This window comes from Phodopus roborovskii, unplaced genomic scaffold, assembly GCF_943737965.1.
Source record: "Phodopus roborovskii unplaced genomic scaffold, PHOROB, whole genome shotgun sequence".
Taxonomy (NCBI): Eukaryota; Metazoa; Chordata; class Mammalia; order Rodentia; family Cricetidae; genus Phodopus; species Phodopus roborovskii.
In genome coordinates, this window is record NW_026125489.1 from 726,465 (window position 1) to 735,942 (window position 9,478).

The 9,478-nt window shown below is 53.9% G+C and overlaps 1 protein-coding gene across 1 annotated transcript; it reads left to right on the forward strand.

The window, feature by feature from the left end:
- Positions 1-1,286: 1,286 nt before the first annotated feature.
- On the forward strand, positions 1,287-8,549 carry Gdf11 (growth differentiation factor 11). The gene is made up of 3 exons (XM_051176018.1): positions 1,287-1,753; positions 6,354-6,751; positions 7,392-8,549. The coding sequence occupies exons 1-3, from the start codon at positions 1,309-1,311 to the stop codon at positions 7,770-7,772; spliced, it is 1,224 nt and encodes a 407-aa protein (XP_051031975.1). The 5' UTR covers positions 1,287-1,308; the 3' UTR covers positions 7,773-8,549.
- The last annotated feature ends 929 nt before the right edge of the window (positions 8,550-9,478 follow it).

The window sequence follows — 9,478 nt, forward strand, 5'->3', positions numbered from 1 at the left end:
TCCAGGCACCACGTTCGAGCCCTGTCTCATCTGGCTCTTTTCCTCATGGCTCCCATCCTTTCCAGCGCGATCGCTCTCTTTGTTCCGTTAAAACCTCAATTTCAAGCTCACGGGCCTCCCAGCTAGTTTTCTTCCGGTCTCAGGACTTGCCATCATCACCTCCCCAACTTCTTAGCTTCACCCTGGCCCCTTGTTCTCCTAATCTCCTTGGCCCCTGTGAAAGTCGGCCCTGATGTTTCACGGTGTGGCTTCTTTAAGCATCCTGGGCTACCTCAAGTAGCCGAGGCTACTCTCCACATCTCCACCTCCTCCCCTTGGGTGTCTATTCGCTCCCACCACGATGGGCTTGTCCCTGTTCCTCTTTGCTGCAGGAGAATCTTGCCTTCTGATGTTTTCTCTGCACCTGCCTCATCGGGGGCTCCCTCCAAGCGACCCCCTGTCCCCACCGAATCTCTGTCAGCTCCCACCTCCCCTGCTTCTCTCCCGTTCGACTCTGTAGAATTCGGTCAGCCGCCCGCCCCTCTTCGCGGTCTACCTTTGTCTCTGACTCTGTCTACTCTCTCCACTGTCCCACTAGTTTTTCTGGTCCTTATCCATCTTTGCTCTGACTCTCTAGCTAAGTCTCTCCCCTCTGCGACTTCTTTCCCCTTTTGTCTCTCCCTCTTCCCTTCCTATCTGGGTCTCTTTGGATGTGCCTCGTCCCCCACCCCCAACCCCTACTCATAGCTCCGTCTGTCCCCGGTCTCTCTGACTCGGTCCCTCCCGGCCTCCCCCTCCCCCTCATCTCTCGCTCGGTCTCTTCATCTTTCTCTGGCCCGTGCTCCCTCGCTCCTTCCCTCCCTCCCTCTCTTCTCTCTCTCTTCTCCCTCCCTCCCTCCCTCCCTCCCTCCCTCCCTCCCTCCCTCCCTCCCTCCCTCCCTCTCTCTCTCTCTCTCTCTCTCTCTCTCTCTCTCTCTCTCTCTCTCTCTCTCTCTTTTCCTCGGCTCTCTCCGGCTCCCTCTCTCGCCTCGGATGACAGCGCTACCTCTTTTGTTGGCTCCGCAGCCAATCGCGGGCGCTGACGACACGGGGGCCGGGGCTATAAAGGGCCCGGCCCGGGCTTGGGCCCCCCCAGCCGCCCGCCCCGGCCGCCCGCCCGCCCCGCCCGTGCGCCCGCCGCCCCCGGCCCCCGGCCCCCCCCTCGGCCGGGCAGCCCCCAATCCCGCGCCGCCCGGACCCCCTCCTCCTCCTCCTCCCTCTTCCCTCCGCCCCCTCCCCGCGGGACTCCGGCGTCCCCGCCCCCCAGTCCTCCTCCCCCTCCCCTGCAGCATGGTGCTCGCGGCCCCGCTGCTGCTGGGCTTCCTGCTCCTCGCCCTGGAGCTGCGGCCCCGGGGGGAGGCGGCCGAGGGCCCCGCGGCGGCGGCGGCGGCGGCAGCGGCGGCGGCGGCGGCCGGGGTCGGGGGGGAGCGCTCGAGCCGGCCGGCCGCGTCCGCTGCGCCGGAGCCGGACGGCTGCCCCGTGTGCGTGTGGCGGCAGCACAGCCGCGAGCTGCGCCTGGAGAGCATCAAGTCGCAGATCCTGAGCAAACTGCGGCTCAAGGAGGCGCCCAACATCAGCCGGGAGGTGGTGAAGCAGCTGCTGCCTAAGGCGCCGCCGCTGCAGCAGATCCTGGATCTGCACGACTTCCAAGGCGACGCTCTGCAGCCCGAGGACTTCTTGGAAGAGGACGAGTACCACGCTACCACGGAGACGGTCATAAGCATGGCCCAGGAGAGTAAGTGGGCTGCGGGGTGCGCGCGGTGCGGTCCAATCTCGGGAAGGACCCGGAAGCCCTTTCTGCAAAAACTTGACGGATAGGGGAGCCGGGCTACTCCACATAACTTTTTCGAGCAGTGAAGATGGGCCGCGGAGTTGAGTGCACGCCCCGTTGGGAGGGGGGGTGAGGATGGGCCGGGGGGGGGCCGGCCAAACCCGGCAGGTTGTGAGATACTGCTTCCCATCCCTTGTGCGGAAAAATGACTTAAGTTGAAATAGTCCCAGAAACTGGCACCCAACAGTGACTCTCCTTGAAGCGCGAGGTGGGGAGATTCCGTGACCCGTGCAGTCCCAGCTGGGCCCGCCGCAATGCCACCTTCCCATTGCTCTGGCACCAGCACTAACTCCTTGCCCGGGGCTCCGTAAGGCGCCCACCAGGCTGCGGAGAAGTGAAGTTCCTCTAACCCCACAGGCATAGGACCCAAACCTGGTGTCCCTCTGACTGACACCGTTCCTTTCTGCACCTGATCTCGCACTGGGCATTCCCTAGGAGCTTGAAGAGCTGTTCCCTCCTGGTACAGAAAGAGCTCAAACAACTCAACTCCACTGCGCTTGCGACTTAATGAGTATCATTTGGTTACTCTCACCTTAGTGTTCTGTCCCTTATTCCCTGTCCTACCCACAGCTGGACCCTGAGAGGACCCAGGGAGAAAGAACTAGATGAGGGGGATGGGAGAACCCAGGCATCCGAGCCCCTGGCCAAACGGAGGATGAACACTTAATAGACATGAACTGCTTTGAAATTTTATGGCCTGGAAAATCCAGGCCAATACTACCGCCCCCACTGCCGGCTTTCCCTAGGGTCAGGTGACTCCCCTTTCCCCTCCCCCATCGACTGTCGTTCCCCCCCCCCCCAACTCTAGGGAATCAGGCTTTCTCTATTCCCTAGTGGTTTGGCAAGCCCCCCTCCTTTGGTTTTATGGCTCTGAACAGAGGTGGGGGGGGAGAGGCTGGTTTATTGGCAGATGGGTCATAAAAAGCTGGGGGCTTCGGGAAATCCTAGTGGCCCACCCCCATGGTAGAGGTACAGGAACCCAGGTGTGCATCTGGAAGGTTGAATGCGTGGCACTGCCACCCAGGTTCTGCAGAATTCAACTCCAACTTGATCAGGCTTGTAAAGAAAACTCAAAAGAACCAGGAAACTCTCGTGTGTGTGTGTGTGTGTGTGTGTGTGTGTGTGTGTGTGTGTGTGTGTGTAGGCATGGAGAGAGATCTGATCTTGGTTTCTCAGTTCCCCTTGTTCTTAAGGCTACTACTTTTGGAAACCCTGGTCAGTCTGAGACTGACTCAGGGTGGGGATGGGGAAAGGATTCTAGAAAACAGTTGTAGAGAATTTATGAATGACCTAAAATGTTGTTATTCTGGTCTGTGTGGTGTAAAGTGTGTGTTTCCAGGGTGAGTGACCTAAGCTGTGGGCTTCCCATTGCCCTTCACTATTCCTAGCATCCCTTACCCAAAAAGCTTGAGCCCAGAATTAACTCTGGCCACGGGGAGCCGCAGAAGTGAAGGGACTGATTGCACGGACTGGCAGTAGAGGTTGTCCCGGGGCGGGAGTGCATCATTTTAGTACCACTCCAGGACTTTAGGTAATCCAGGAACTGGGTTTCAAACCAGGTATTGTACTTCCCCTTTAAGAGTCTAGCTGCGACCTTAAGAGAGGGAGGGGGAGTAGAGGGGAGGGGAGGGAGGGAGAGAGGGGAAAAGGAAAAAGAGACTTTTATAGTCTAATCCCCAGGGACCCGCTTTAATAAGAGACTTGTGCTCTGCTAATCGGGGGAGGTGTTTGTCAGCAGAGATGGCCTCTGCTCCCCTCCCCCTGCCTCCCCTCCCCCAGCCAACCCCGGACCCCAGCCCCCACCTTTCCTAGGCTGTCTGCCTGCCCTAGTTCCCTCTACCCTCTCACTCTCCCACCCCAGCCTGCATCCCTGGGAACCCAGCCCCCTGCTCTTCTGGGAGCCAAGCCCGGCCCCTCAGTTTGTCTCTCCTGCGCTCACTCAGAGGCCCCTGCCCTCTCGCCCAACCTCCTGCCCCTGGGCCATCCAGCCTGAGTTGGGCGAGGGTGTGTGGTGGGGTGGAGGCTGTAAGCAGAGAGGGGGTTGGGCCTTTGCTGAAAATAGTGCAATGACCTCTCTCCCCCATCAGCACCGCCTACTAAACCTGACCTGCTGCCTGCCACCAACCAAATCAATCCAACACAGATGTGGCCCCTTCCCCTCCCCACCAGAGCTGGGCCTAAATGGGTGTTAGGGACTCCCAAGTCCTTCCCTCTGTAGCTTTACCTGCTTCTTTGTTCCTCCCGCACCTTATGAGGCTCGACTCTCCTATCATTGCCCTCTTAACCCCTGCTCATGCCAGTGTAGCCCACCCAGTATTCCCATCTTTCCAAGTATTGCCTCTCCTTACTGCGATCCCACTCCATTCCTCTGCTCATCTCCTCTAACCTGCCTTCATTCTGACCGGCATCTCCGACCTCTTCCCTTTTCTACATCGTGTCCCTGAGAAGCATGGACCTGTCTGCATATACACAGAGACATGTGTGGATTCCCTGTGGTGGAGATAGAGGAACCCTTGTTCAAAGGAACCAGACTTAGGATAGCCCAGCTTTAAGTGGGCTGCTTAGTTTATAAGATGAGAAGCTATTAGTTTTACATTCTTTAATGCACAGTTATCGTTTGTATCACAGTGGGAAGTATGGGGGGGTAAGGTTAGATACGGGGCAGCAAGCCAGGCATTAGTTAAACTTACTTTGGTTGCTGATAGAGAAAGTCTAAGAATTCAACATAAGACAGTATGAGAGGCACAGAAACTATAATGATGACAAAACAGTCTCAAGACAAGTATGAGTCCTCAAAGAGATAAGTATCTGATGGCAAGAAACAGAGTTGTACCTGGACCTGGTGGTACCTGCATGTAATTCCAGCTACTTAGGAGACAGGCAGGGATTTCTGAAGTTCAAAGACTGCCTGAAGTAGAGTTCAAAGCCAGCCTGGGCAACCAGCCTCAAAATAAAGATGGGTGGGGAGTGTAGCTCGGTGGTAGAGTGCTAGGCTAGCAGGTTATGAGGCCCTAGGTTTGCTCCCCGGTAACACACACACACACACACACACACACACGCACACACACACAGGCACACACACAGGCACAAATACTCTATGCTCCAGTTAGATGTGGTATGCATTTGGATTATTGTCACTCTGATCTCAGGATTTTTTTTCCTGGCCCAAACTACCCTCCTAATCTCTAAACCTCCATTCCTCTTCCCTACTCTACCTTACTGGAGAATGTCAGAACACTGGGATCTTGGAAGAACAAAAGTGTGTCGTGTTCTGAGTATACAGCCATTAAGTACTTTCCTCCTCCTGGGGTGATGGGGAGCTAACCGGAGATGACAGATGCTAAGTTTAGGGCCTAGATGTTACCATACTTACATGGCTCTGGGAAAACCTCATTCCATTCTTCCTATCTACAGTGAGAATGGACACATAGTGTAGGGCATCTCTACCACACTTGCAAGGTTAGGAAAAGCTGGGCATTGTGGAACACGTACAAGCTCAACACTTGGGAAGATGAGGCAGGAGTACTGCTGTGAGCAGAGGCCAGCATGGGCCACTTAGTGAGTTCCAGAACAGCCAAGGACACATACAAAGGCTGAAAAGAGCTTACGGAAAACTGAAAGGGAGCTGGAAGACAAGCAAAGGGAACACTGAGAACATTTAAGATCTTGAGCAAGGGAAAGGGGTCAAAAGATAACGTTGTTCGTTCATAAACTTCTGAAAGAGGAAGAGGCACCCGCTGGGCTGAGCAAACAGAGGGAACTCAATGGTAAAAAGATGGCTGCTTATAGCTGACTTGGTCCTTATAGGTGCTGTGTCCTTTCTGATGCTCTGGACAAGCAGGACACTCCACACACGGTTTTTCTTTCCCTCAGTAGCTGAGGGGCGTGTCTCTGCTGGCAGTGAGGAAACAGCAGTGGAGAGACAGGAAGTGCTTGGTAGTTCCATTCTGTAAGGTGTGCTACTGGGAATAAGGAGCCTAGATCTGAATTCTGGTTTACTTTATAAATTTAGCCCACACTCCATCTCTCTGAACCCTGGGCCAAACCTCTGATGCCTCCTTTGCTTTTTTTTTTTTTTGGTGGGGGGGGGGGTGCCAGGTTCCACCGGCTAAGTAGATAAACCAGGGCAGAAATGGGGAAAGGTAACTAACTTGAGGACAGCAGGTATAGTAAAACTTCAGAAAAAGCTAGAGAGACTAGCTGAGAAGCACCAGAGGCAGAAAAGGCATCAGGTGAGAGACTTAGTAACCACCTTAGCAGGTCACTTGGTAGATGGATCTTCTGTGTTAGGAGAAATGGTATAGGGAATGAGTATAGATCAGTTAAGACCTAACAAATTTATCATTTAGGTACTAGAGACACAGTAGCTAACTAGACAGGCACAGGAGAAGGGTGAAGAACATCTGGAAAACAGACAGAGAAGAATCTGCTAAAGCCACCTGGGGCTGCTAAACCCTTGCACAGACACCCTTTGCTAATGCTGTGTCCCCTTCTCTCTTATCAGCGGATCCTGCAGTGCAGACAGATGGCAGCCCTCTCTGTTGCCATTTCCACTTCAGCCCCAAGGTGATGTTCACAAAGGTACTGAAGGCCCAGCTGTGGGTGTACCTTCGGCCTGTGCCCCGTCCAGCCACAGTCTACCTGCAGATCTTGCGACTGAAACCCCTAACTGGGGAAGGGACTGCAGGGGGAGGGGGTGGAGGCCGGCGTCATATCCGTATCCGTTCACTAAAGATTGAGCTGCACTCACGTTCCGGCCACTGGCAGAGCATCGACTTCAAGCAAGTGCTACACAGCTGGTTTCGCCAGCCACAGAGCAACTGGGGCATCGAGATCAACGCCTTTGATCCTAGTGGCACAGACCTGGCTGTCACTTCCCTTGGGCCAGGAGCTGAGGGGCTGGTGAGCAGGGGGCCTCAAGTGGTGGATGTGTGTAACCTGTCCCCAGGAGATGGGGGTTAGAAAAAGTAGACCAGGGATATGGAGTTGGGGCCAGGAACTAATTCTGGAGGTGGAGGTGGGGTGGCAAGCTATCACTTTTCATGGTTTTAAGCCAGGAAACAGCTGAAAACTGAAACTGGATTTGGGGTGAAGGTGTTAGTTAGTGGGAGACCCGTGGGAACACACACCTGACCCTTCTCTGGGTGTGGTGTTATCTAATCCTGGCAGTAGGGAGGCCAGACATGAGGATCAGGAGTTCTAGACCATTTTCTGCTACATAGCAAATTTGAGGCCAGCCTGAGCTATGTGAGATCCCTATCTCAAATCAAAAAAAAAAAAAAAAAAAAAAAAAAAAAACAAAAAAAAAAAAAACAAACCCTGGCCCTCAGGGCCAAGGCTCTCATGAGGTCACATTGCCAGGAAAGGAAAAGGTAGGGAAAGCGAACAGAAGAGATAGCTAGATGGCAGGTCTGTGAGTGGGAGCAGTCAGCAAACTAAGATGTCAATGGTTTCTGATCTGATGCTTCTGTTGAGATGCAGGTAGGAAGGAGAAACTGTTCAGGGCTATGTCACATCTCTTTCCCCTCTCCCTGGCCCTCAGCACCCTTTCATGGAGCTTCGAGTCCTAGAGAACACAAAAAGGTCGAGGAGGAACCTCGGCCTGGACTGCGATGAGTACTCCAGTGAGTCCCGCTGCTGCCGGTACCCTCTCACCGTGGACTTTGAGGCTTTTGGCTGGGACTGGATCATCGCACCTAAACGCTACAAGGCCAACTACTGCTCCGGCCAGTGCGAGTACATGTTCATGCAAAAGTATCCACACACCCACTTGGTGCAACAGGCCAATCCAAGAGGCTCTGCTGGGCCCTGCTGCACCCCTACCAAGATGTCCCCAATCAACATGCTCTACTTCAATGACAAGCAGCAGATTATCTACGGCAAGATCCCTGGCATGGTGGTGGATCGCTGTGGCTGCTCCTAAGGTGTGGGCTACAGTGAATACCTCCCTCATAGACCCTACCCCAAGAACCCCGGCCCTGGTCCCCATTCTCCCACGCCCTAGAGTGCCCTCCACCTCTTCCCATGAACACCACACCTTGTTCCCTGACCAAGCAGTGTGCAATACAACAGAGGGAGGCAGGTGGGGATGGAGGGGTGAGGGGTGGGGAGAAAGGAAGGGCAGTCAGGGTGGAATGTATCTGAGATTTGCAGGTGAGAAGGTTTGGCAAGAAGACACGTAGAGACAGAGGAAGAAGATGGAAGGGTAGAGAGAGAGGAACAGAGCAACACTGAGAAAGCAAAGGAATAGAGGCTAAAGATAAGAGTAGGCAAAGACAGACAAGGAGAAAGAGACTGAAATGGGAGTAAAGTGAAAGCCCTGCCTCAAGCCTCCTTTTTTCTACCAGCAAAGTGAGGCTTGGTATAGTTTGGGGAGTTCCCCTGACAACTCAGTAGGAGTAAATCAAGTCCATTCTTAGCTTCTTCCTTCTCTCCTTCCAACACCAACCAGAAGTGAAACGAGGATGGGGCAAAGGAAGGACCTGGGAACTTTTTATTTATTTATTTATTGTGACTTTTCATGTTTTTGGTATTTGGCTTTACTGGAATGGGAGGGGCCCTGCCCCCCGTGCCCCATTGGTCCCTTACTCCCGAAACCCTGCTCTCCCCAACACCAACCTACTAAGCACTTGTATTAAGCCTCCAGGGTTGGGGATGGGAGTAAAGGGCAAGAGGGCTGACGCATGGAAGCTTCTAACCCATAGTCACCCTAACCAACTTTCTTGAGCCAAATGGGTTAAGCAGAGTGGTCATGGAGACAGAAAGTTCAGACTTAAGAGCTGGGGGAAAGGGAACTTCAACATCCAGGAACTATGAGAGCTACTAAACTACCCCTCAGGCCTACCTTAGCCAGGGGGTACAGCCTGCTTACCCCCAGATTCCCCTCAGCCAAGAGACCAAAGAGCCTGTGGAATGCCCCTGCTCTCAGCCTCTATCTTCAGGTCAATAAAAATTAGAAATCCCAGAGTCCCCCAGGTCTGGGAAGGGGTAAGGGTCAAGAAAATAGTAAAGAGGCTGAAGGTTACAGGGCATCTGAATCCAAATCACTGCTCTAGGCTGGGGAATAGAGCCAGGAGACCAAGGTGGAAGGGATTCTGAAGGGGGACATTTTAGTCCCCTACCCCAAAGCTCAGGGTGGAAGGAGGGAGAACAAGGGAGCAGAGTGTCTATAATTTTATCTTTTATTTTTGGAATATAGCAGTACCTGACAGCAGGGAGGGGACAGTATAGGCATGTGACAAGACCAGTTACAGCAGAGGATGGGAGGATGGAGAATTCGTGGTTTGGAAGGTTCAGGAAGCAGGCAGGTGATTCGCTGCCACTTCAAGTCACTAACTGGGCCCATTCGTCCCTCCCACAATCCTGACCCGCCCTCCTCTGGACTCACTGTGCCTCGGTTTCTTCCCCTTGATGGAAAGAGAAACAGCAGCACCCACCACAGCCAAGAGATGAATTCTGAGCACTTACCACGGGCACTTTATGGACATAAAATACCTCTCGCTGTGGGAATAGATAACCAGGGCACCACCATGGTGGTGAAGAGACTCGAGGCTTGGAGGAGTCACAGGCTGCAGAGCACAAGTACCCCTCGCCTCTCAGCTGGACAATGGCTGAAACTGATGAGTTGAG

Excerpts from the sequence above, each read along its gene's own strand:
- Gdf11 (XM_051176018.1), top strand. The coding sequence starts at position 1,309 with ATGGTGCTCGCGGCCCCGCTGCTGCTGGGCTTCCTGCTCCTCGCCCTG. Across the intron at positions 1,754-6,353 it reads CATAAGCATGGCCCAGGAGA|CGGATCCTGCAGTGCAGACA; the intron begins GTAAGTGGGCTG and ends CTCTCTTATCAG. Across the intron at positions 6,752-7,391 it reads GGCCAGGAGCTGAGGGGCTG|CACCCTTTCATGGAGCTTCG; the intron begins GTGAGCAGGGGG and ends CCTGGCCCTCAG.